At 43.6% G+C, this 25,375-nt stretch overlaps 1 protein-coding gene and 1 long non-coding RNA gene across 5 annotated transcripts in view; one reads left to right on the forward strand and one right to left on the reverse strand.

Annotated features, from left to right (window-relative positions):
• Window positions 1-261: 261 nt before the first annotated feature.
• On the reverse strand, window positions 262-16,858 carry LOC142448706 (uncharacterized). 2 transcript variants are annotated; one of them, XR_012784537.1, is made up of 4 exons: window positions 16,606-16,858; window positions 6,507-6,699; window positions 4,296-4,392; window positions 262-361 (listed from the first exon to the last, which is right to left on the reverse strand). It is a non-coding gene; the product is annotated as an uncharacterized LOC142448706 (long non-coding RNA). The 2 variants fall into 2 exon arrangements; XR_012784536.1 differs by having other exon boundaries at window positions 4,281-4,392.
• Window positions 16,859-16,954: 96 nt separating this feature from the next.
• The window catches only part of VIRMA (vir like m6A methyltransferase associated), a 68,238-nt gene continuing 59,817 nt past the window's right edge, over window positions 16,955-25,375 (forward strand). For 2 of the 3 annotated variants that reach the window (XM_075549477.1, XM_075549479.1), the window contains exons 1-2: window positions 16,955-17,077; window positions 23,393-23,508. In XM_075549477.1, the coding sequence (XP_075405592.1) occupies window positions 17,015-17,077; window positions 23,393-23,508 (179 nt within the window). In that variant the 5' untranslated portion in view covers window positions 16,955-17,014. Of the gene's footprint in view, window positions 17,078-21,817; window positions 21,879-23,392; window positions 23,509-25,375 lie in introns of those variants that run through there. The other variant, XM_075549478.1, reaches the window with a different exon arrangement.

A 25,375-nucleotide genomic window follows, 5' to 3' on the forward strand; every position in this document is an offset into this window, starting at 1 on the left:
TTCTGGCTGTATTCCTTCCCAAACATGTTTGTTTGCTCTTCTGGCTGTTCAAGATATGTTTGATATTCTTCATTAACACCATGATTGAAATGCCTTAATTCTTCTTCAGTCTTCCTTATTCAATGTCAACTTTCACATGCAGATGAGGTAATTGAATATACAGTAGCTTAGTCTTCAAAGTGATATTCTTGCTCTTCAACACTTTAAAGAAGTTTTGTGCACCAGATTTTCCCAAAGCAATATGTCTTTGATTTCTTAATTGTGGCTGCAACAATGGGCTCAAACGTTCCAGTGACAGGGAGGAGGATGCAGGTAGTGTTTCAGTCTGTTTTTCAGAGGGCTGGAATGGGCTCAGCTGCACCTAACAGCAACAACAACAGTAAATAAATTAGTGTACCTGCTGCACCTAACAGCAACAACAACAGTAAATAAATTAGTGTAACACTAATAAAACAAGGAAACTTTATCCAAGAACACTTATGTTCAAATTTTCACATTAACACAGTTACTTATATTTGAGCATTAGTCAGTTAAAAAAGAACAAGCAAACTAATTTGGAACAGGTACTCCTGCTCTACAGGTCTGAAGTTTTTGAAAGAACTAATACAAGGCAGTTGGAAATAATTTCATTTATTTGTCATATTCTGTTTGTTGACGTGCCTTTCACAGATTGCCATGAGTATGTTTCACCTTGAAATAATACTAAACATCTTGTCAGAGCTCACTTTCTGTCCTTGGCTGCTATGTCTTCATAGTTCATTGGACTACTTCTGATACCGGATGGGGCAAGAGCAATCTCAGAGAGACCAATACAAATGCCAGGGTCAACTCCATCTGAACATGGTATTGGCTTGCTTTGCACGGGATCAGATGTGAGACCAAGCATGTACGTGATCATCTTGCTGCTGGTGCGTTTTTATGCTGGGAATGAGAGAAATGAGGGTGAGTTTTACCCAATAGGTCCAAAATGAAAGCAGAAATATATTTGTAATTACCTATAACATTTCTAAAATGGTATCCATTCACTTAGTGCTCTACCAGTTGCTTTACATTGTGGGGTTGTTTTTCCTTGTGGTCTGTTGGTTTGGCATGGATGGGTCCTTGCTTTGGACAATCGGTGCTCCTGTCTTGTTGATGAGCATGAGCTTCCCTGGCTTTTTGGGCAATCCTTTCCTGCACAGGCTACATAGGTCTTTTGAGGAGTTATGAAGTAAAAGGAAAGCAAGCAGGCAGGCAGGAAATGAAATCGCTTCTTTAAAGAATATGAATTGTTGGAGTCAATTGATGTCAAGCCATTGACTGCTGACCCAAGGGTTAGGCATTCAAACCCACACCAGAGTGCTTCCGAAAACAGGCCTGGTAATCTGCTTCTGAAAACCTGACGGAGTCTCCTTCTCCTCCGCACATGTGGGGCTGCTGTGAGTCAGAATTGACTAGATGGCAGCTACCGACAACAAGAATCATCAATATCTGTAAAACCAAGAATTGTGCCTCCCCCTCTTCCTCATCACAATGCCTGCCCAGGAGGCACTCACAACAGAGGCTCAGTAAGTTCTATGAGCAGTTAGCCAGTTGCTGTCAAGTTGGTTCCCACTTCTGTGAGCCCAGGCATGCCAGAGTAGAACTCTATCTTAAAGGGTTTGCAATGGATTGTTCAGAAGTGGATTACCAGGCCTTTCTTCTGAGACATGTCTGGGAGTACCTGAACCTATCACTTTGAATTAACAGTTGGGTGCATGAACTGTTTGCACCACTGAGACACTCCATACAGAAGTCAGTTGAGAGGTATTTAAAAAGGAGCCTCGATAGAGATTACAGAAGAGAAGATGGGTTTTAAATAAATGCTTTCTTAAAATGCCATACAGTCACAGGTAAGATAACGTCTACCTGGCACCTTAAAATTTCGGCCTGAGAGTCCTGTTTTGCCTTATGTGTCATGAGTACAGTGTTACCCTAGTGCTGACTCAAAAGGTAATCCTGCTTTACTCAGTCGTCTATACTGTGTCCCAGAGCACACGAGGTTTTTCCTGAAGGTCTCCAAAGACCTTCAAAGATCCCGTGAATCAAACCTAGAAATAAAATTAAGTTGGGAAAGTAGCATAAACCATTGGGCTTCTATTTAGAATACTGTTCATTTCTTTTTTTTTTTTTTGGAGGGGGCACCCGGATTACTGTTCATTTCTATGAAAAAGATATTTCATGAACATTTTGGGGCGGTTCTTATTTTCTTTCTTTCTTTATTTTTTATTAGGGACTCATACAACTCTTATCACAATCCATACATATACCTACATCAATTGTATAAAGCACATCTGTACATTCTTTGCCCGCATCATTTTCAAAGCATTTGTTCTCCACTTAAGCCCTTTGCATCAGGTCCTCTCTTTTCCCCTCCCTCCCCGCACCCCCCTCCCTCATGAGCCCTTGATAATTTATAAATTATTTTGTCATATCTTGCCCTATCTGGCGTCTCCCTCCACCCCCTTTTCTTTTGTCCGTCCCCCAGGGAGGAGGTCACATGTAGATCCTTGTAATCGGTTCCCTCTTTCCAACCCACTCACCCTCCACTCTCCCAGTATCGCCCCTCACACCCCTGGTCCTGAAGGTATCATCCACCCTGGATTCCCTGTGCCTCCAGCCCCCATATGCACCGGTGTACAACCTCTGCTCTATCCAGACTTGCAAGGTAGAATTCGGATCATGGTAGTGGGGGGGGAGGAAGGGGGAAGAGGAAGCATTTAGGAACTGGAGGAAAGCTGTATTCTTCATCGGTGCTACGTCGCACCCTGACTGACTCATCCCCTCCCCTAGACCCCTCTGTGAGGGGGTCTCCAATGGCTGATAAATGGGCTTTGGGTCTTCACTCTGCACTTCCCCCTTCATTCACTACGGTAAGGTTTTTTGTTTTTTTTTCATGAACATTTTAAAACATTTTTGAATAAGAATGGTTTTCACAAGTGCTGCCTTTTCATTTGAATGTTTTTAAAATCTCTTTTTCCGGACTATCAGGCTTAAGTATGGAATTGGAAGAAACGGGTCCTTAGAAAGAGGAGCTAGTTGTGGCAGTGACAAAATGAAAAAATATACCACCTTTAAAATACTTAAACTTAAAACAAAAAAAAACAAACGAAAAGAAAATACTTAAACTTAGAAGTTAGTTCTAGAAACGTAAAATAGAGGGCTTCTGCTGAAAGTGAACAATTCTAGTAGCCCTCCCCCCCAAATTAAGAAGGTAATGGAAATAATTTTTTCTCGTTTTCTAAAATTTAAATTATATTGTTGCTCCACCAAAAGAAAAAAAAGCTTTGTGGATTGAAGGGCATATGAGACATGTGGTATGGTAATTACTGTTGTGCACACCCAGACGTCTATTTTCAAAAACCAGTGCAAGGAGTTTCCTTGCAGCTGCCTGAATAATTTCATGATTATGTAATGTGCCCAGGTTGATTTCAGAAATCACTTAGCACAGGGTGGGGATTAGCAAAGGAAGCAAAAAAAGATCAGAATGTAAAAAGGTCATGTTCAGATATGTTTTTCATGCTCAAGTCAGACACTTTGATTTTTTTTACCCTTTGCTCCTGCAGTTTCCAAGCTGCCAAACTGGCTTTTCTGGAAACAGCCTTTGTCCAGATGAGAGAAGGTCGGTGATGCTTGTTTGAGTAAAACTGCCTTTGACTTTTTGGTCTCTGGCTCCCTCTTCCCTCCACCATAATGCTTTCATCTTCCTCTTTCCCCCTCCTTTTCCCTCTCTCTCCTGCACTTCCTGCTCGGTTCCATTTCCCTTTGGCTCTGCGCCTGCCCCCCCAGTGCCTCCCTCAGAACCTTCCTGTCCTCGTGTGCCCATCTAGTGGCAGGCTTGTTTTCCTGCACAGTGCTGAGGAGCTGTCCCCGGGCCGGAATGTAAACAGAGCAATCGTTGTCTTTGACCTGCTTGGCATGATTTATCAATAAGCGTGGTAGACCTAACAGACAAATGTGTTTGTTGGCAGTGTGCTTGCTACAGACACAGAGGCCATCCATCTGTGCATGCTTGGTGGCCCTTTCCGATGGTTCCTCCACCAGCGGACCTTTTCCTCATGGAAGCTCCTTGTGTATCTGCTCCTGCTCTAAGGTCCCAAAGGATGTAGGCTTCTGTCTTCCGCAGACTCTTTGGGAGAGGAATTTCTGTCACTCACTGGGGCAGGCTCTCACAAGCTCTACTCAAGAAGCACCAGAACTTGGCAAAGCCCGGCCTATGCCTCGGAGTGATGATGATAGAGAGCATGAATGTGTACAAGTACCTGTTGGAGTCCCACCTTTCTCGTCTTTTGGATCCGCCCCACGAGTGGATGGGCGATTCGAATGGACTCTATGCAATGATGTCATCAGGATCCTCCTGTCCGCCTCGTCCCCCTTTTTTGGTAGCACAAAAATAGCAGGTGATCAGCCCAGTAAGACAGATTTATGGAATAACCCTTCAGTCCAAACATGGGGCCCCTGGAACATTATGAGAGCATGCAGAAGCACAGTTATAATACAAGTGGAGGATCATTGAAGTGAATTGACTCTATTTCCTATAAATCTGGGCACACTTCAGAGGTACTCTTCCGTATTATGTGCTAGTTGCCCATTATAAAATTACCTATCACCTCTGCTTCTATACAGTGCTAATATAATTGTAATATCAACTATTTTTGTTAAGTGTTGTTGAGTTCTGACTCATAACCCCCTTACGTAGGGCAAAAGGAAACACTGTGTGGTCCTACACCATCCTCACCTGTTATTGTCTATCACATTGAACACTGTCTTCTGTTTTGCTGGGTCTCTACCAAGCAAGATGTCCTTTCCAGAGATTGGTTTCTTCTGATAACATACTCAATACAAAGTCTTGCTGTCCGGGTTTCTAAAGTACAATCTAGCCATGCTGCTTCCAAGACAAGGTTTGTCCTGGCAATCTGTGATTTATTTAATATTTATTGCCACTACCATAATTCAAATGCACCAATTATTCGTTCATCTTTCTTATTCACCGTCTAGTCTTTGCGTGCCTATGAGGCAATTGAAAATGCCACAGCTTGGACTCAGAACACTTTAGTTCAAAGTGACATCTTTGATCTTTAATGCTTAATTTTATTTTATTAAAAAAAACCAACTTTTTAATTGTGATTTAGGTGGAAATTTACAGAATAGACTATCAATTTTACATTCAACAATCTACACACATTTTGTTTTAACTGATTTACTTAAATCTTGCCAATGTATCATCACTTATCCTACTTGCCCTCTGTGTTTCTTGTCTATTCCCTCATCTTTCCTAACCCTGCTGTCCTTGGATAAACACCACCCTTTGATCTTCCAAAACTCACTGCTATTGAGTTCTGACTCATCATGACCTGATAGGGCAGGGTAGAACTACCTCTGTGAGTTTCCAAGATTAAGCTCGGGTGGCCTAGTGCTGACATATTAGGCTACAAATCTCAAGGTTTGTGGTTCAAAACCACCAGCCACTCAGAAAGATGAGGCTCTACTCCTTTACAGAGGTACCGTGTTGGAAACCCACGGGGGCACATCTAACCTTTCCCGTATGACTAGCAGTCAAGATGGACTAGCAGGATGGACTAGCATTCAGGATGGACTAGAAGGATGGACTAACAGCCAGGATGGACTAGCAGTCAGGACGGACTAGCAGGATGGACTAGCAGTCAGGATGGACTAGCAGGATGGACTAGCAGTCAGGATGGACTAACAGCCAGGATGGGCTAGCAGTCAGGACGGACTAGCAGGATGGACTAGCAGTCAGGATGGATTAGCAGTCAGGATGGACTAGCAGTCAGGATGGACTAGCAGTCAGGATGGACTAGCAGGATGGACTCAATGTGTGTTTGTTTGACTCTTTCGAACTGTTGACCTTGTAGTTAGCAGCCCAACACATAACCACTTTGCTACCAGGGCTCTCTTAAACGGTGGATGATTCTAATGAAGATGAGTGCAATTTTAGACTTGAAGGGTGACTCGGGGCCAGTCTTAGGACTCTCCTTAGTCTCTGTAAGACCAATAAGTCTGGTCTCTTTTATGATTTTGAAAACTCCATTTTTGCTCACCTTATCACACTAGTTCTTAACTTTTTATTTTATTTTTCCAAGGTTTTTATTATGTTTTTCTTGTGCTATAGGTGAAAGTTTACAGAGCAAACTTGGTTTTCCATTCGACGGTTCACATATTTTGTTTTGGTGACAGAGACTGTAACCCTACAGCACTGCTTCCTTTCTGTTGTGCCCCGTTTCCAGTAGTCCTTTTCCCCTATTCCTTCCTACCTTCTGTCCTTCTGGAAAAACATTTCCCTTTTGATTTCCAACCCTTTTTTTAACTACTATTTTTGGAGCAGCAGATAATCATAAAGCTCCCAGGCACTGCAGTCGGGTGAGAGAACAGGCCAGCGTTACTTTACGCAATTTTCTTTCTTAAATCAGTGAATGGGTTTGAAGGGGGAGCCCTGGCAGCACAGTGGTTACGCATTTGATACTCACCTGAAGGTTGGGGGTTCAAGTCACCATCCTGGTACTGTAATGATGCACAGGTTTCCAAAACCCATGCATGGGCGGTTCCACCCTGATCTGCAGGATGAAAAGGGGCCAGAATCCACTGGATGGCCATGGGTTTGGATCTTTGCTTTGTGTGTGTGTGGTGGGGTTGGGCACCAGTCAAAGGCAGATTGCTCTTCTGGAAACAAACAAAACAAAAAACCACAAAATAGAGAGCTTTGCCTCCCCCTACTGGCCACTTGAAGTCAGTACAGGAATTTCCATAATTACAACTTTTTGTATTTTTTATTAAATACTTTTATTGGGGGCTCTTATATCTCTTATCACAATGCATACATTCATGCATTGTGTCAAGTACATTTGTACATATGTTACCATCATTTTCGAAGCATTTTCTTTCTACTTAAGCCCTTGATATCGACTCCTGATTTCTCCCCCTCCTTCCCCTTTCCTCCCTCCCTCATGAACCCTGAATAAGTTATAGATTATTATTTTTATATCTTACCTCATCCTCTGTTGCCCTTCACCCACTTTCCTGTTGTTCGTCCCCCTGGGAGGGGGTTATATGTTGATCCTTATGATTGATTCCCCCTTTCTCCCCCTAATCCTCCTGGTATCTCTATTCTCATTGTTGGTCCTGAGGGGATTATCTGTCCTGGATTCCCTGTGTTGTTGGCTCTTATCTGTAGCAGTGTGCATGCTCTGGTCTAGTTTGATTTGTAAGGTAGAATTGAGGTCATGATAGTGGGGTTGGAGGGGGAAACATTAGAGAACTAGAGGAAAGTTGTGTTTCATTGGTGCTATACTGTACCCTGACTGGCTCTTTTCTTCCTTGCGATCCTTCTGTAAGGGTACGCCCAATTGTCTACAGATGGGCTTTGAGTCTCCACGCCACATTCCCCCACCCCCAATTCACATTGGTATGATTTTGTTCTGGATCTTAGATGCCTGATACATGATCGCCTGGACACCTGGTGATCACTGATGTAGTTAATGTTTATTGTGCTAACCTGGACGATAAACATATGTGGGGTTAATTGAAGGGCGGAGAGATAAATGGCTCAGTGAGCCTCACCTTTCTAGTTCTTGGGTCTCTCTGGTCAGACTAGGGTGCAGCTGCCTTAGCTGGTTCCCTGCTTCAGCTGGCAAGGCTCACTTACTGCAAGACATCCCTTAGGGGAAGCCACATGGACCTACCGCGATGCAGCCCTCGGTGCTGGAGCAGCCGCATGGAGCCCCCTGCCAGTGCTGAGATGCTTACACAGTCACTGCCTCGGCAATCCTCCTGCAGTCGGTGCCATAGTGTGTGTTCTGTGAGATGGAGGAGGACTTTGTGGATTGCTGTCGGACATATGGGTTAATGTTGGACTTGTGGGCTTGGGCAGCACTGGGTTGGGGTGTTTTCTTGATGTGCACTTAACCTTCATATAAAACTCTCTCTTGGTTTGGGGGGCTGGCCCCAGTACCAAATACTAAGTGGACGCCTGCCCCTCCCCCCAAAAGAGTTTATTTCAAAGGTCGGCATTGAATCTGCAGCTCTGAGAGAGGGACATATCTGATCTGAGCACAAGGTGTTGATGAAGGGGGAGGAGGAGAGAGTGGAGCACATCCTGGCCCACCAGGCCTTGAGGATGATGACCTCAGTTAGAACAGCCAGTCCACAGAGAGGACCACATGCCCAGCCCCAGTATGAGACATGACGTCCCTCACTGACCCATGGTCCTGTGGGGGACAGCACTGGAGACACAGTGTGGGAATTGCGCCCGACCTGATCCCACCACACCGAGGCAAACCACTGGGGGAGTGCAGCAGAACAGCAAGGGAATGGAGCAGCAAGGTCCCCAGAAATGCTGAAGGTGGACTTTGGAGTCAGGGCGTGATGCCCCAACAGACTGGACTGGAAAACACTCCTAAAGGCCAACAAACGATCCTTGAACTAACTACAAGCTTTTCTTTCTTGTTGTGTTTTGTTTTGTTCTTTGTCAGTGGTTTGTTGTTTTATTGTTGTATATTGTTGCTTGGTTTTGCTCTGTCTTGTTTTGGTGCATGTTATTATCTCCGCAGGTCTGTCTAAATAAGATAGGCTGGATGAACAATCTGGAAGAAAAAAAATGGGACCGACAGTTCTGGGGGGACATGGGATAGAGGGAGCTGGGGGAAAGGAAGTGGTGCTAACAAACCCAGGGACAAAGGTACAACAAGTGATCCAAATTGGTGGTGAGGTGGGTGTGGGAGGCCTGGGTAATGTAACGAAGAGGTATGGCTGAAACGCAGGTGGGGACAGAGCATGATAGTGGGACAGGAGGAAACTCAAGGGAAATAGAAAGACATGTACATATGCAAATAAATATATGAGGATGGGGAAATAGATCTATATGCCTATATTTATAGGTTTAGTATTAAGGTGGTGGAAGGACATTGGGCCTCCACTCAAGTACTCCCTCAATGCAAGAATACTTTCTTCTATTAAATTGGCATTCTATGATGCTCACCTTCCTGACACAACCGCTGAAGACAAAGTGGGTAAATAAGCAAATGTGGTGAAGAAAACTGATGATGCCTGGCTATCAAAAGATATAGCGTCTGGGGTCTTAAAGGCCATCTAGCTCAGAAGCAACAAAGCCCACATGGAAGAACACACCAGCCTATGTGATCATGAGGTGCCAAAGGGATCAGTTATCAGGCTTCAAAGAACAAAAAATCATATCATAGGGTGCACACCTCCATGATACGATCGCGGAGGACAAAATGGGTGCATAAGCAAATGTGGCGAAGGAAGCTGATGGTGCCTGGCTATCAAAAGGTATAGTGTCCGGGGTCTTAAAGGCTTGAAGGTAAACAAGCAGCCATCTAACTCAGAAGCAACAAAGCCCACATGGAAGCACACCAGCCTGTGCGATCACGAGGTGTCAAAGGGATCAGGTATAAGGCATCATCAAAAAAAAAAATCTTACCATAGTGAATGAAGGGGGAAGGGCAGAGTGGAGACCCAAAGCCCATTTGTCGGCCACTGGAGATCCCCTCACAGAGAGGTCTAGGGGAGGAGATGAGTCAGTCAGGGTGCGATGTAGCACCGATGAACACAGCTTTTCTCCAGTTCCTAAATGCTTCCTTCCCCCCCCCCCCAAACACACTATCATGATCTGAATTCTACCTTGCAAGTCTGGATAAAGCAGAGGTTGTACACTGGTACATATGGGAGCTGGAGGCACAGGGAATCTAGGGTAGATGATACCTTCAGGACCAGGGGTGTGAGGGGCGATACTGGGAGGGTGGGGGTGGGTGGGTTGGAAAGGGGGAACCGATCACAAGGATCTACATGTGATCTCCTCCCTGGGGGACTGACAACAGAAAGGGGGTGAAGGGAGATGTCGGACAGGGCAAGATATGACAAAATAATAATTTATAAATTATCAAGGGCTCATGAGGGAGTGGGAACGAAGAGGGAGGGGAAAAAAGAGGAGCGGATGCAAAGGGCTTAAGTGGAGAGCAAATGCTTTGAAAATGATGCGGGCAAAGAATGTACAGATGTGCTTTACATAATTGACGTATGTATGGATTGTGATAAGAGTTGTATGAGCCCCTAATAAAACGTTTTTTAAAAAAGGCCTGTCATGGTCAGTGTGCTTGAAACCATTCCCCAACCTGCTGCGCCGTGTAGCCTTGTAAATTCACAAGTTGCTCAAGAAACTTGCCCTTAGAGTATGAGACATTGTCACAAGATGTTGGAATCTAAACTTTATATAATATCTTGTACTTTTCTTCCATAATTATCCTCTCTCACTCGAACCCTTTCCCTCCTGAGAAAGTATCCAATCACAGCAAGAGTATCAGTTATGACCAGCCCTGGCCTGTCAAAATGCACAGAAAGGACAGTCACACACTTCAGGTCACCCTGAACAAAAGTACTTTGGCCAAAGGACCCAAAAGTTGCTGGAGGCCATACCAGTCCAATTCAGAAGACATTTGAAAGTGAGATGTCTGAGAAGCCATATCCTGGCAAGAATCAGAACCCCATCCAAATGCATATTCACGTCTGTGGCTGGGAAATGCGTTACATATGAGTACTCATAGTCTCAGTTTAATTCCTGGTGTAGAAGTATAAAACTGTAAACCCTTTTTTTTTTTTCAGGAGCTTGCCTTGGCACTTCTACTCCCAGCTTGTTCTTTGCTTGACCAACCACAGAAAAGTGTTCCTCTTTCATTTTCATCCAATCTCTTTGTTTCTCAGCAGTGCCAAACGAGACCTGGGTTGGTAAGATGCTCTTTTAGGAATTCTTCATACTCATAAAACTCAGAACCACCACCACCAATGAGTCAATTGACTCATATCAACCCTCTCTACAGTTTCAGAGATGAAACCTCTACAAAAGCAGACAGCCTCTTTTTTCTCCCTCAAGAGGCTTATGGATTTGCACCACCAACCTTGTAGTTGGTATTTCATTGCTTACCGTGAAGAACTACCGGGGCTCTTTGAGAGCTATCTCTGGGGTCAAACTGATAACTGTCACGTGACAGTTAGACAGGCAGTGAGTTTATGTTAGTGGAGGAGGAACCGCTCAGAAAGGGAAGGCGAGCGTGCTGAACAACTCGAGGAATGCGGCTAGTGTACTAAGTGGCCCCACAGTAACAACTGCATGGGTGTATGATCTCCGTGTGTTCGCAACGACAAAAACTAAAATAAAAGTTTTGAAAAATGCACCAGGTCTCAGTCTGGTGGCTTATGGCTTTATGAGCTGGGAAAACCTTTGAGAACAACTAGTGCTTATAGGTGGTATTGATTCAAGATTGTTTATGTCAACAAGAGTTTACAATCCATGTTTCTCAAATCTTTAGGTCACCTCCAGGTGACATTTTGAAGCAAGATGTGGAAGTTTTACAGCATGGCCTTGGCTGTTGGGAACTGTACCGAAGCCTTAGGGAGGAGCGCAGCAGCTGTTCCTTTCAATCAGTGAGCTGGGGGTGGGGAACGAAGGCCCTTTGTGTTACTTCCAGTGGATGCATGGCTTGCAGTTGGCCCCTTGGAAGGTTGGAATGTGGTACACTCACTCAGACGCTCCTTCTGGTTTAATGCTTGTGCACATCTCAGTCACTTTCAATGGACACTCGTCTTCTACCTATGTCATGAGCACTGAATTGTTGCACACTGGTCAGAACTCTCCCACTAGCCCTGCCTTTTTGGCAAACTACTCTGTTCCTGGCAAGCATGCAGAGTCCTCTAAGTTGCTTTTCCCATTACAGGAAAGCTTTTCTTTTCCTCCAACTGTTCTTCTTACTGTAGGGTGACGACAATGAAAAAGGGAAAAGTATAGAAACTTGTCAAACAAAACAGAGCAAAAAACCAAAGAGAAAAGAAAAAACAAAGAAAGCAAAAGGGAACAGGGCTGTTTTCAAAGCACTGTTTTGGGGGAGTGGGGGCGAGAGAGGTTGGGCGTGGTTGTAAGCTGATAGAGAGCCAAAATAGAAAGAATAAGGAAAGTACAATGGAGGAGCTGATTCCAGGGGTCCAAGCAGAAAGAAAACGTTTTAGAAATGTTGATGGCAACATATGCACAAGTGTGCTTAATACAATTGAATGATGGATTGTTATGAGATTTGTAAGAGCCCCCCAATAAATGTTTAATAAAAAATGAAAAGTACAATGTAGGTATTGACTATATGAACTCTGCACAATATATAATTGCATATGAAATATGAAATAAGAAAACTAATTCATTCAACAAACCTTTCTGAATGTGTATCCATATCTTAGAGAGAGATATTCTGGTGAACAATAAGATACAAGCACCATAAAGAAGAAACTTTCAGTTCAGAAGAGGGACCATAATCATTGCCATGAAGTTTCTCTATTAAGTCTTAAACTGGACAAAGATAAAAATACATCACCCACAAAAGGGAGACCACCAGCATGAGGCCATAAAGAGGCTCCAAAGGGTTCATTGTCATGTGGCCAATGACAGATGGAAAACAAAAGAACTTCATCACAAAATCCCGATGAGTGGCAGATGAACTCATCACAGTTCCTGTCGGATGGAAGCAGGAAAGGGACCATGACTGGGAAACGTACCCTATTTCAGATTAGAAACATCTTGGTCAGAACAAGATTCATAACCACGCCCCTCTGGTACTCTGATTTCCAGTTAGAGCATGCTCAGGCAAGCTCCTGCGGGTGAGCGTCCCACCCTGGACTGATCACACTCCACCAGGGGGCAAAGCTTTTCACAGTGCTGGTCACTGGCCAGAAAGAACTTAGCGGAGGCTGAATTTATGAGGAGACTTGAGGTGTAGTTAATTACTATGGACCTTCTAGTCCTAACCTCTTAAGTAATGGATTACAATTCTAGACTCTCTGCCCGTGGCTACCATGCCATTTTGGAGGGAGTTCTCTGTGATCCCAGTGGACAGGTTAAGTTGGGGTTAAGTTTTGACCATAGTATAGGTGTGGACCAAGTCACATCCTTTGTTTCTTTGGAGGTATCTTTAGACTACTAAAAGATGTGACTTAAGATACCATCTTTCATTTTCCTTGGGGGTATGGTCAGTTAAAAGACAAAAACCACACTTCCATCCAAGCCATTCCTCTGCGCATAAGAGCCATCTCAGACCGAGAGAAAAAGCCTAGGGCTATCGGAAAAGAAGTTCGGGACCTCTGTCTGCAGAGGCAGAGGCCCAGACCCAGAGGCACCCGAGACTGGCCTGGAGACGATGGACAGAGCAAAGGAGCTAGGTTGTGAGCAGAGTCAGAGGAAAGAAACCATGGGACAGAACACAGAAGTGCTGAGACTATGGGACTGTGAGGCAGAGCAACAGGATCTGGTCCATGGAGGCAGAGGCCAAAGAACCACATGGCTGAGAGACTTGGCTGCTGACTGAGGAAAGGTGCTCCTGTTGACCAATGACTGGGTCCTTAGGTTCACTGATCCTAAGTTGTAGTAAGCTATTAACTTTCTTCATAAACACCCATAATTGTGAGAACTGCCTGTGAGTTCTGTGGCCATTGCAATGGCTCACCACACAAATCGAGTGTGGTGGGAGGACTGCTGGTGTCAGAGTAAGTAAAGAAGAGTGGGGTGCAGAGGCATGTCTGACCCCTGCCTCTTGGCAGTAGGGGAGCCAGAAGAGGGTAGATATGGCCTCTGTATTGTTTACTGCAAGACTCAAAGTAGATTTAGGGCTGTCATGTAAAATGGGCAGGGAAAGAGGAAGGCTCTCTCTGTGACGGAGGGACACCGTGGCTGCCACAATGGGCTCAAACATCGGGACAATGGGGAGGACGGCACAGGACTGGACAATGTTTGGATCTGTTGCACGAGGTCGCCGTGAGTCTGAACCAATTGGATCACACTGACCTCTAATAACTGTAAACCTTAGCCTTATGCAAACCTAGTGCTCAAAATTTACGATCTAAGACAGAGTCAATTCTGACTCATTTAGGGGATCTATAGCAAGGGCAATGCACAATTGCCCCACTGAGTTTCCAAAGCTGTAAAAATCTTTTTAAAAAATAGGGAGAGAGGGACCAGAGTTCAACCTGGTGCGCCAAGACTTGAATGCAACATACCGGCATGAAGCAGCAAACCAGTAGATAAATCTGTGGGGCCGGCCCCAATCCCAACTACGTCCCCCTGCCTCCCAATTAGAAGAATGCACTTCAGAAGACAGCACTGAAGCTACTACTCAGGGAGAGGGGCACATCTGATCAGAGCACACAGGAGCAAACAAAAAGGGAAGGAGAAAGAATGGAACACATTCTGACCCACCAAGCCCCAAGGATGATATTCCTGGCTCAGAGCAGCTGATGCATAGAGAAGACCGTAGGGCCGGCTCTACCACGAGATACAATGTCCCTCACTGACCCACAGTGTAACGGGGGACAACACTGGAGACACAGTCTGGGAATTGTGTCTGATCGGTCCCCACCACACAGGGGCAAAATGCTAGGGGCATGAAGTGGAGTGGGGAGTAGGGTGGGGGGAGCAAAGTAATGAAGTCCCTGAGAATACCAAAAATAGACTTTGGGGCCAAGGTGTGTCATCCCATCAGAATTGACCTGAAAACACTCATAAAGGTCAACAAATTGACCTGGAACTATTTATAGGGTTTTCTTTTTTTTGTTGTTGGTTTTTTGTTTTCTTTTGCTTTGTCTTGTTTTTGTGCTTATTATTGTCTTCACATGTCCAGATAAGATAGGCAGGGTAAATGATATGGACGAGAAAACAATGGAACCAATGGTTGGGGTGAGGGAGGTGAGGCACACAGGAGAAAGGAAGGGGGGATGCCAACAAACCCAGGGACAAGGGAAAAACAAGTGATCTAAAATCGATGGCAAGGAAGGCGTAGGATGCCTGGTGAGGCTTGATCAAGGGCAATGTAGCGGAGAGGAATTACTAAAATACAAATGAATACCGAACAAATGGGACAAGAGGAAAGTAAAGGGAAATAGAGGAAAGAACTAGGAAGCAAAGGACATTTATAGAGGTCTAAGTACAGGCATGTACATATGTAAATATATTTATATATAATGATAGGGAAATATATCTATGTACATATATTTATAGGTTAAGTATTAAGGCAGCAGACAGACATTGGGCCTCTACTTAAGTACTCCCTCAACACAAGAACACTTTGTTCTAATTATCCGGCATTCTGTGATGCTCACCTTCCCTTACAGGTTCGTTGAAGCCAAAGCGGATGGATAAACAAATGTGAAGAAAGCTGATGGTGCCCGGCTATCAAAAGATGTATGTCTGGGGTCTTAAATGCTTGAAGATAAACAACTAGCCATCTAGATGAGAAGGAACAAAGCCCACATGGAAGAAGCACAGCAGCCTGTGTGATCATGAGGTGTCAATGGGATCAGGTATCAGGCATCAAAGACCCGTATAAGAAATCATATTTATGTGAATGAGGGGGAGGGTAGAGTGGAGACCAAAGTCCATCTGTGGGCAATTGGACATCCCCTTACAGAGGGTCACAAGGAAGAGATGAGCTAGTCAGGGTGCAATATAGCACCAACAAAATGTATTAACTTTCTTCTAGTTCTTTAATAATCCCTCCTCCTCCCTCACTGTCATAACCTCAATTCTACCTTACAAATCCGGCTAGACCAGAGCGTGTACACTGGTACAGATAAGAGCTGGAAACACAGGGAATCCAGAGCAGATAAACCCCTCAGGACCAATAATGAGAGAAGCAATACCAGGAGGGGAAGGGGAAGGTAGGAGGACAAGGGGGAAACTGATCTTATATTTGTGTCTGTAGGTATTTCTTTGGGCATGTGTAAGAATTTTCCTAGGAGCTCAGCATGCACTCATTCATTTTAATTAAACCCAACGCAAACAAAAAACAAAACCACATACAAATTCACAGCCTTCGAGTGGATTCTGACCCATAGTGAACAGACAGGTCAGGATAGAACTTCCTCTGTGGGTCTGAGACTATAGAGTAGAAGGCCTCCTCTTTACTAGGTATTTCCAAATTGCTGCCCCAGGCTCTTGTGCCAATTTATACTACCAAGCAGCTGTGTGTGGTTGGTTTCACCTGCTCGACATCAGAGGGGAGAATTACTTTCCACTTCACGCCCTTTTTAATGGTCCCTGGCATTTCACATTACTCTCTGGAATTGTATTGCGATACTCACAATAAGTTTGTGGGTCAGGTACAGGCATACCTCGGAGTTATTGTGGCTTTGATTCCAGACCATCAAAATAAAGTGACTATTGCATAAAAGTGAGCCACACGAATTTCCTGGCTTCCCAGAGCATATTGAAAGTTATGTTTACTCGCTAATGGTGCCTCTTACATGTGCATTCTGAAAAACCGGAAATGCGTGAGAATGACAATCTGAGAGACAAGACACGAGGTGTGCACAAGCTGTTGGGAAAACAGCTGATAAACTTGCTGGAGGCAGGGTTGGCACCTATTTGTAAAGTGAAGCGCCATTAAACGAGGTAAGCCTGTACGCTTAGTTCACAAATTCACAGATGAGCATCAAAATATCTCGTTTTCAGAAACAAATTTCTTTTTCTTTTATTTTTTGACGGTCTTTCCCACCCCTAGCCTCACTCCCCACTTCTCAAAGCACCTTTTCCTCGGTCTTGGTTGGAGGGCGGAGTCCTGAGAGCCGGCAGGGTGGCCCACCACGCCTCCATCCTCGGCAGAGCCGACCCCGCCCTCCGCCCCCCAGAGGCCGCGGAGGCTGCACACGCGGCTGAACTTCAGGGTTTGGGCCACGGGATACCCCGTAGTCAGCTCTCCGCACTCTGCTTTTCTGGGTTCTCGGAGCACGTCCTCCGCTGCGCTGGAGAAGGCGGGGCGGCGACTCGGGACGGGCGCCCCGTGTGTGGGCGGAGGCTTGCTGCGCAGGCGCGCCGCGCGCCGGAAGTGCTGTCATTGCTCCGGAAGTGCTGTCATTGCTCCTGCTCCCGAGCCTCTGTTGCCCCGGTTGGAGCTTTGCTCCGGAAGTCCTCCACCCACCCCCTCCCTCCGCAAACATGGCGGTGGACTCGGCGATGGAGCTGCTATTTTTAGATACTTTTAAGCACCCAAGCGCTGAGGTAAGACATTGCGACTTAATCCCGATCCTGATTCTCGACTCGAGGACCTATAAAAAATCAGCAGCTAAAAAATTAAAACGAGAAACAAGCCCGTTAGACGTGCCTCGACTTTTCCTCCCGCCGTTTGTCGCTTTAAGTCCTTGCACCTCTCCACCCTCCCGCCCCCTCACGGGCGTGGGCACCAGCTCTGAGGAAGGGCTGCTGCAGCCTCCGTTGGCCTGCTGTAGCTGAGGTCGCCGCGTCTTTCGGTCGAGTTGGCTACTCTGCTCGCGTTGCTCGTTTTCCTACCTTTCAGCCTTGGTTCTGGTGTAGAATCGTGCCTCACAGCTTTAGGGATCTCGGGCAGTTTGTGTTTGACAGTAAAGCGAGAGTCCGAACAGCTCGCGCTGGCTTGGAGATTCTTAGTTAAGACATTTCTAAATATCTTCTCTAGGTTCCTTTTCTAGCGGGATTTATGAAGCCCAAGTGTATTAGGATTGTGGGGTTTTGCAGAGTGTCCTGAAACTTTAGTACTTCTTGGAAAAGATCTGCCACGTTAGTACATGGATGCCCCATGTGTGGGAGAATACTTGCAAAGGGGGGAAGATGGAGAAGATTGCAGGCAAACTGTGAAGAGAAAATACAAATGTACTCGTGATGGGGGGTGTGTGTCATGTTAAATGGGTGATGTTAAGTGACTGCTCTGTACCGAACCATTTTGTGGCCTCCTGAACCAATTACATATTGAATGTAGCTAGTTAACTAAAGGTACTTGGAAGCTGCCCCAAAATGCCCTCAACGAAATAAAAAAACCCCAAAAAACCAAACTCATTCATCTGGATTTAAACAATTCAGAAAATGGTTATTTGGAGGCTATTCTGTTTCTATCTTTGCATCAAGTTCCACGAAGATAGAGTACCACTTGTTCACAGCCTGTAACTTCAGTGACTAGGGCATTATCTCGCCAGATATAGGCACTCAGTGAATATTTGAATGAAACTTCATTTAAAATGTTCTTTTATTTATGAAATAATAGTAATGGTGGATGTAGTTTAAATATTGTCAAAATAAAAGGTTGGCAACCTTGATCCAGCTATTTTTTTTTAGCTAGTAGTTTACAGGTCTGTAAAAATGAAAAGTGCGGCATTTCTTGCTAACCAGATTATTTTGTAGCCTCACATTTCATGTAGCTTAATTACCTCTGCTGTTTATTGGCTATACTTTTCTGATCATCATGCCAGATAGGCTGTAGAAAATTACAGGGAGATAGGAGTTGGATCATAACAAACCTATCGGGTACAAAAATTGAGAACAGTTACAATGAAAAAAAAACAATAACAAATCACATATCAATTTAGTTGTGTTCTAGTTTAGAAAAGTTGGCATTTATATCTTGGTGAAGGAGCCCTGGTGGCATAGTGGTTACACATTGGGTTGCGAAGTACAACGTCTGTAGTTTGCAACCGCTAGCCACTCCGTGGCAGAAAGACAGTGCTTTCTACTCCCGTAAAAATGTGCAGCCTGGGAAACTTTCAGGTGCAAGTTCTACCCTGCCTTAAAGGGTCCCTTCAAGGCGGAATCAACCTGATTGGCAGTACTTTTGGTTTTGGATGATTCAGCAAAGAACCTCGGTAGTTTAGTGCTTACACACTGGCCTATGATCTGCAAGCTCAGTGGTCCAAAATCACTGCTGCTCTCAGGGACTTTCAACTTCCATACAGAGTTATGGTCTTGGAAACTCTCAGGGGCAGGTCTACTCGGCCCAAAGGGTCGCTATGAGTCGCAGTGACTCAATGGCAGTGAGTTTGGTGTTTGGTTTTGGAGTGATTCTGCAAGCGAAAGGCCTGGCAATCTGCTTCAGTAAAGGTGTTAAGATGTGCTCCACTCAGTTCCATTTCATAGCAGCCCTATCTACAGCACAATGACATGTTGTCTGGTCCTGCACCATCCTCAGTTTTTCCTTCCAGAAAGATTACAGCCAAGAAAATCCTATGAGACAGTTCTACTGTCGCATGGGGTTGCCAGGAGTCAAAATTAAACTTGAAGGTACATCTAACAACTGTATTCTTTCATATAATTAGTCAATGAGAGAGTCATGCTCAATATGGTTCTTTCAGCCCTAATCCGTGTGTTTCAAATGTGTGTGGCTGTATTTTGGATGGCATTATCTGCTAACAGGAATGGGATGCGATTGAGTTGTTCCCATAGGGGAGGACGTGAGTTGCACCACGCTCTTTGTTTACGAGTTATTATTACTTACAGTGGTTGTAAGAAAGTATATACTACTGTTGAGAAGGGAAAAAAAATCTGTTTCTGGAATGGCCTTCAAGAAAAGCCTGGCTGATGAAGATTAGTAGGAGGCCAGTGCCTACTGGAAACATCTTGCTAGAAGCCCAGGTCATATGTGCATAAATAAGATACAGTCCAGGGACAGAGAATAGATTATTACATTCCAGTGAAATTTGATTGCACCATGTAACTCCAACCAAAGGACCTCTCTTGCATGGGTGTGGTAGAAAGTTGGGGCAAGACTGATAGGATTCACCTGAGTAATTATGAACAGGATTCCTTGCAATGGCAGCCTGCTGCGTGTAAAATGAGTTCACTGAGAAACAGGAGGTGTTTCTCATCAGCAAGAGCCAGGAGTGGAATGTGCCCTCTGGCTTACCCCTGCCAGACTTGAACTTTGGACTGAACAGCACCCACCACCCTGTGAGATATTCCTTGAAACTTTCGTGAGTTCTGTGGGACACCGTAGAATTTTGCAGAACCCAGAGACATGAGGGAATCTACTCAAGGGAGGAGTGACAGGGGAGATGGAGCAGACTAACATTTTGAATGAGTTGGACTTTTGGGACTCTTTCAATATCCAACTTCTAGTTTGGATATTGAGCCTTGGTGGTATAGTGGCTATGCATTGGGCTGTGGTCCACAAGGTTAATAGTTCGAAAGCGCCAGATTCTGTGAGAGAGACAGATAGGGCTTTTGACTCTCGTAAAGAGTGACAGCCTCTAAAACTCACAGGGGCAGTTCTGTCCTGTAGGGTTGCTGTGAGAGGCATTGACTCAATGACAGTAAGTTTGGGTTGGTGTGTGATTTCAGAGGCAGGGAGATCATGACTCTTCGAGGAGATAAGGAATGGTTTCATCAAGGTGGTTGGTAGATGTACTTGGTGGTGGTTGGAAGGGTAAGTGTTCCGTAATTGTAGGAAGGAAAGAAGGACATTCAAAGTTGTTAGAGCTCTGTAAGGAATGGAGAGAGTAGTAGTGTGAAGCAGCAGCTAAGGGCAGTTTGAAATCTGATCATGGAGTTCTTTGGATGCCCAGGAAATAGTTTTTGGAGTAGTCAAATGATATTAATAAAGTTCATTAAATAAATTTCATTGATCAGTGATGTCTAAAACGATTTAGAGAAACTGTAAATGGCAAAAACAGACTTAATGAAAACTTGAGTTAGCAGGTGCATAATAATAATAGCTAGCATTTATTGAATGCACTTGTGCCAGACACAGTATTTCGATTACTTAAATACATTATTTCTAATCTTTCCATCAACATTGAAAGGTAGTTATCCCCATTTGTAGATGAGGGAACTGAGGAAGAGAGGCTGCTTGACTCTCAATAGAGTAAAACACACCAACACATATTTTCCTGACTCTGAAGCTAAGCTATGCTGTCCTAGCAGCATAAATAGATGGGCTGAGATGGAAGATACATTTTGGATATAAAATCGACAGCATGGCAGCTACTTGCATAAGGGAGAACGATGCAGTTAAAGATAACAATTCTAGTTTTTAGGGGTTAGATGGAACTGGTGTATCTGTTGATAGTAATAAAATTAGGAAATGAGTTGATAGGAACTAGATAATTCTAGTTTTAGAATGTATAGTGGTTTGCTTCTTGCTTTGCCCAATAGGAAGTTAGAGATCTGTTTAATAATCATTAATAGAAAACAACCATGAAGGGAGAGGGTATATCCCTAGGACATGGGAATACAAAAACCCAAATCAAGGAATTTTCCTCCAGCGGAGAAATTCAGACCAAAGTAAAAAAGTTTCATTGTAGCAAAGATGATAAGCCTACAAGGCGGCTGGGAGAGCTCAGGCACAGCTCCCACAGCCCCAACGGAGCCGCTCCCGCTTCTGACGTGCAGAAAGATAAACTTTTAATAAGTATCAGAAAGTGATAAAATGGTGGTTGCATGGATTTCAAATGGTATTTGCGTTTTGTATAAAAGATTGAATGAAAAATAATGGAATTTCTCCACAAACGGTTGGGAGCATCTGCATATGCCACTTAAAAAAATAATAAAACAATACACAACTCTGTGATTTTAAGGAGCCCCGTGGATTAGGCTTTGGATTGCAAACCACAAAGTTGGCAGTTTAAACCAAACAGTTGCTCTGAGAGAGAAAGATGAGGCCCTTTGCTCCTGTAAAGATTTGCAGTCTTGGAAACCCTACTATGATTTCCATATGTGAGTCTTAACAAATTTTAGATTTAGAAAATACGAAAGATCAAAAGTTTTCCTAGGTCCAGCTACAAACAGCTTTCTTTTATATTAATATTTTCAAATCCTCTAATGAACATGCATATTATATATCTGCATTAATATATTGATGGATATATTCTTTTTTTATGGATGTATTCTTTTGTGACTTCATTTTTCACTTTCATTGTGCTGTAAATTTCCAGAACTAAATACACCCGTATATTATTTTTTAACGTAGGTTTCATTTAAACTGTTATCTTTTTTGACTAGGTAATACATATATGGGAGCCCTGGTGACATAGTGGTTATGCATTGGGCTGCTAACTACAAAGTAAGTAGTTCAAACCACTCAAGGGGAGAAAGACGGGACTTTCTACTCCTGTAAAGAGGTAGTCTTGGAAACTCACAAGGGGAGTTCTTCCCTGTCCTATAGGGTAGAACTAAATGTTTACGGGACCAGAAAGCTTCATCTTCATTTTTCTCCTTCAGAATGGCAGGTTTTGACCACTGACTTGGCAGTTAGCAGCCCAGTGTATAACCCATTACACTACCAGAGCTCCTTGAGGGTCCTAGGAGTCGGCTGCAACTGGGTGGCAGTGAGTTGAGTTCAGTTGAATACATATATGAAATTCACATTCAAAAAATACAGATGGTTAGACAGTAAAAAGGCTGCCTCCTGCCTCCCAGCCATCCCTATTACATCCCTAGAAGAAAGCACTTAGTGCCCTGACCGTGGCCCAGGACTGTAACTCTTCCTATTCAGAGAAAATTATTCAGTGTCCCCTTGGCAATGAAAAAACATTTGTGTTGTAGACCCTAATCTAGGTTGAAGTGTAGCTAACTGCAGCTCCCCCGCATTGTTCTAGCACCTCCCCAGGGGGCCGATGATGCTTTGGGAAACACTGGTCTAAAGGGAGTTGGGCTAGGGAATGTGTGAGGGCTCTAAGCAGAGAGACCAGAATGAGTGAGGAGATGAAGATGGAGAGTGTATGGTATGTTGGGGTTTTAACTTCGTAGTCATGAGAGCAGGTTCTACAAAGTTTTTTTAAAAACAAAAAACTTATTAAAGTTTTAAACTTTTTGTCTGTGGGATGTCCCAGAGACATCCTGGTGGAGATGCCTAGTAGACAGTGATAGAGACATCCTGGTGGGGATGCCTAGCAGACAGTGAGAGTGACATCCTGGTGGAGATGCCTAGTAGACAGTGAGAGAGACATCCTGGTGGAGATGCCTAGCAGACAGTGAGAGAGACATCCTGGTGGAGATGCCTAGCAGACAGTGAGAGAGACATCCTGGTGGAGATGCCTAGTAGACAGTGAGATACTGCTGTGTAGTGCTCAGGAGAGTTCATAGATGTAGAGGAGTAGATTTGTTATCTTTCTAAAAACTTGAAAAGCTGTAATTCTGCAAAGTCTCTGCTCTAGAGGTGTCAGATAGGGATTGTGTCCACTCTGATAATGTGACCCTAAATAAACAGCAGGGATGTAACTATGGCACTCATCAGAGAGTGGTCAACTTTATCAAGTGCTGTTTTTAAAAGTGACTTTTATGTGGCATAGTAATTCAGTAGCTCTTTCAGTGATAGATGGCACTCCAATGGCACTGTGGGTGAGGCTGTTTCATGGGCGAAGATGAGCTTATCTGTTCCTGTAAAGATTGACGGTTTCAGTAAACTTGTATGGGATTACTTGTCAGAATGGACTTGATGCAATGCATGTGATTTGATGATACGGAGTTTAAGATGACTCGTGGCATTCTGAATGAAACAGACTGTGTGTAAATTGTTTATAGAGAAATGTGTTTTTCTTACAGTTAACCTTGCCTTCTCTTTTCTCCTTTTTAAAGCAAAGCTCTCATATAGATGTAGTTCGTTTTCCATGTGTGGTATATATCAATGAAGTCCGAGTCATCCCCCCGGGAGTGAGAGCCCATAGTAGCCTGCCTGACAGTAGAGCATATGGGTAAGCGGAATCTCTTGTTTAAAGTATTTTTTGACTAAAAATTGTCCCAGAAACTTTTTTGGGGGAAACATTTTCTTCCATGCTGACATGTAAGGTACTGTTTTGCAAGTTCAAAACAAAACTTTGAAGTTACGGTTATGCTGCATTGTAATAAACGACAGGTTTTGTTAGCAGCTGATGGAGTGCATGTATCATCATAAACCAGAACTTCGGAAAGAGGACTTATTTGACCTAAGAACTAGGTTAGGTTTTTCTTCCTTCATCCCTTTTTTAAAAAGTTGGTAGAAATGTTTTACAGTGGTACAGTCTGTAAGGTGAAGTATTTGTAACCTGAAAGTATTACAAGGAAGTAATATTCTCCCTTAAAAATAAGTGAGAATTAGGGGTTTTAAAACTTTTTTTGGTTATATAATCCCAGATTTCATGACTTAAGGTTGATCTTAGCCTGATATGTGTGTCTTTTAATCAGTTTGTAGCTTGATATTATTAGTTATAGTTAATAAGTACTTATTTGGTACTTTTTCCTTTTTAGACTCTGTAGGAAAAAAGCAAAATGTAAGGCATGATTCCTGAATGAAGATAATGGTAACTAACAACTGTCATAAAAGAGGAATCATTTGATCTTCATTGTAACATGAGTAATCACTTTGTGATTTTAATTCTGAGTTGGAGATAAGAAGCTAAAACCTTGTTATAGAAATAGGAATATATATATATATAAATCCATATATGTGTATTTCATTGCATGTTTTGTATAACTCAAAAATTAAGCTTTAGTGGTTGGTGAGTGTTATGGCATAGAATCAAAGTTTTGGGTTTATTTCTTCAAAGTTGTAAACACTGGTTGGTTAGTTGTAGAAATAGATGTGAAATCATGAACAGTACTAGGAAAACTAAAACAACAAAACAATGAAAATAATTAATATTTCTGATGAATCATTATAATTGACTTTACAGCCTTAAAATGTTTTTTTTTCGTGTTTCAGAAAATAATAACACTTGTTTTCCTTTGCATATCTTTTGGCAAGTGAAGGTCTCTTTGTGAGCTATTGGTGTGTTACAAACCACAGCAAATTTAGCAGGAGTCTGAAAGCAGCAGCAGCATTGGCTCAGGGCTATTGGGATGTCAGAGTCAAGGTAGTCCGCAGTCTCGGAAGACATGCGTGGGCTTGGAGGGCTAAGACTTCAGGTCTTTCCCATGAGGTCATGACACAGCTTCCCCCAGAATGAGCCGTCCAGAAACCGAGGGAGCAAGCTGGACATGGAAGTCACATGTCAGTGTGTTTTATAGCATTAACGTTAGAAGTGACATACTCTCACTTTTTTACCAGGTAAAAGTGGCAACTCCCTCTGTAGAACTGTACTTTATTCGGTTTTCAGAGGTAGATTGTCAGGCTTTTCTTCCAAAATGCCTCTTGATAGACTGGAACCTCAAAACTTTTGGTAATTAGCCAAACACAGTAACTGTTTCAGCACTCAGGGACCAGACGGCACTTCCAAAAAACTCAGCCATTGAAAGCTCTGTGGCACACAGCCCTGTTCGGACACACAGGAAGGAGCGGCCATGAGCTGGAATTGACTCGATGGCAATTGGTTTGGTTTGGATAGTGCAAACAGTTAATGGAGTTGGAGGCTCAAATCCACCTGTACCCAGGGGTCTTGGAAGAAAGGCCTGGCCATTTTCTTCTGAAAAAAACAAACAAACAAACAAACAAACAAACCCCAAAACTAAAAACCAAAACAGCCATAATGGCATGTAGAAAACCTTTTTTGGCACATCCCATGAGTAGGAATTGAGTCAGTGGAAACTGGTTAATTTCTCCGTCTTAAGAGAATTCCACAAATATTTGGTGTGCTATGTTTGTTT

This window comes from Tenrec ecaudatus, chromosome 5 (assembly GCF_050624435.1).
Source record: "Tenrec ecaudatus isolate mTenEca1 chromosome 5, mTenEca1.hap1, whole genome shotgun sequence".
NCBI lineage: Eukaryota > Metazoa > Chordata > Mammalia > Afrosoricida > Tenrecidae > Tenrec > Tenrec ecaudatus.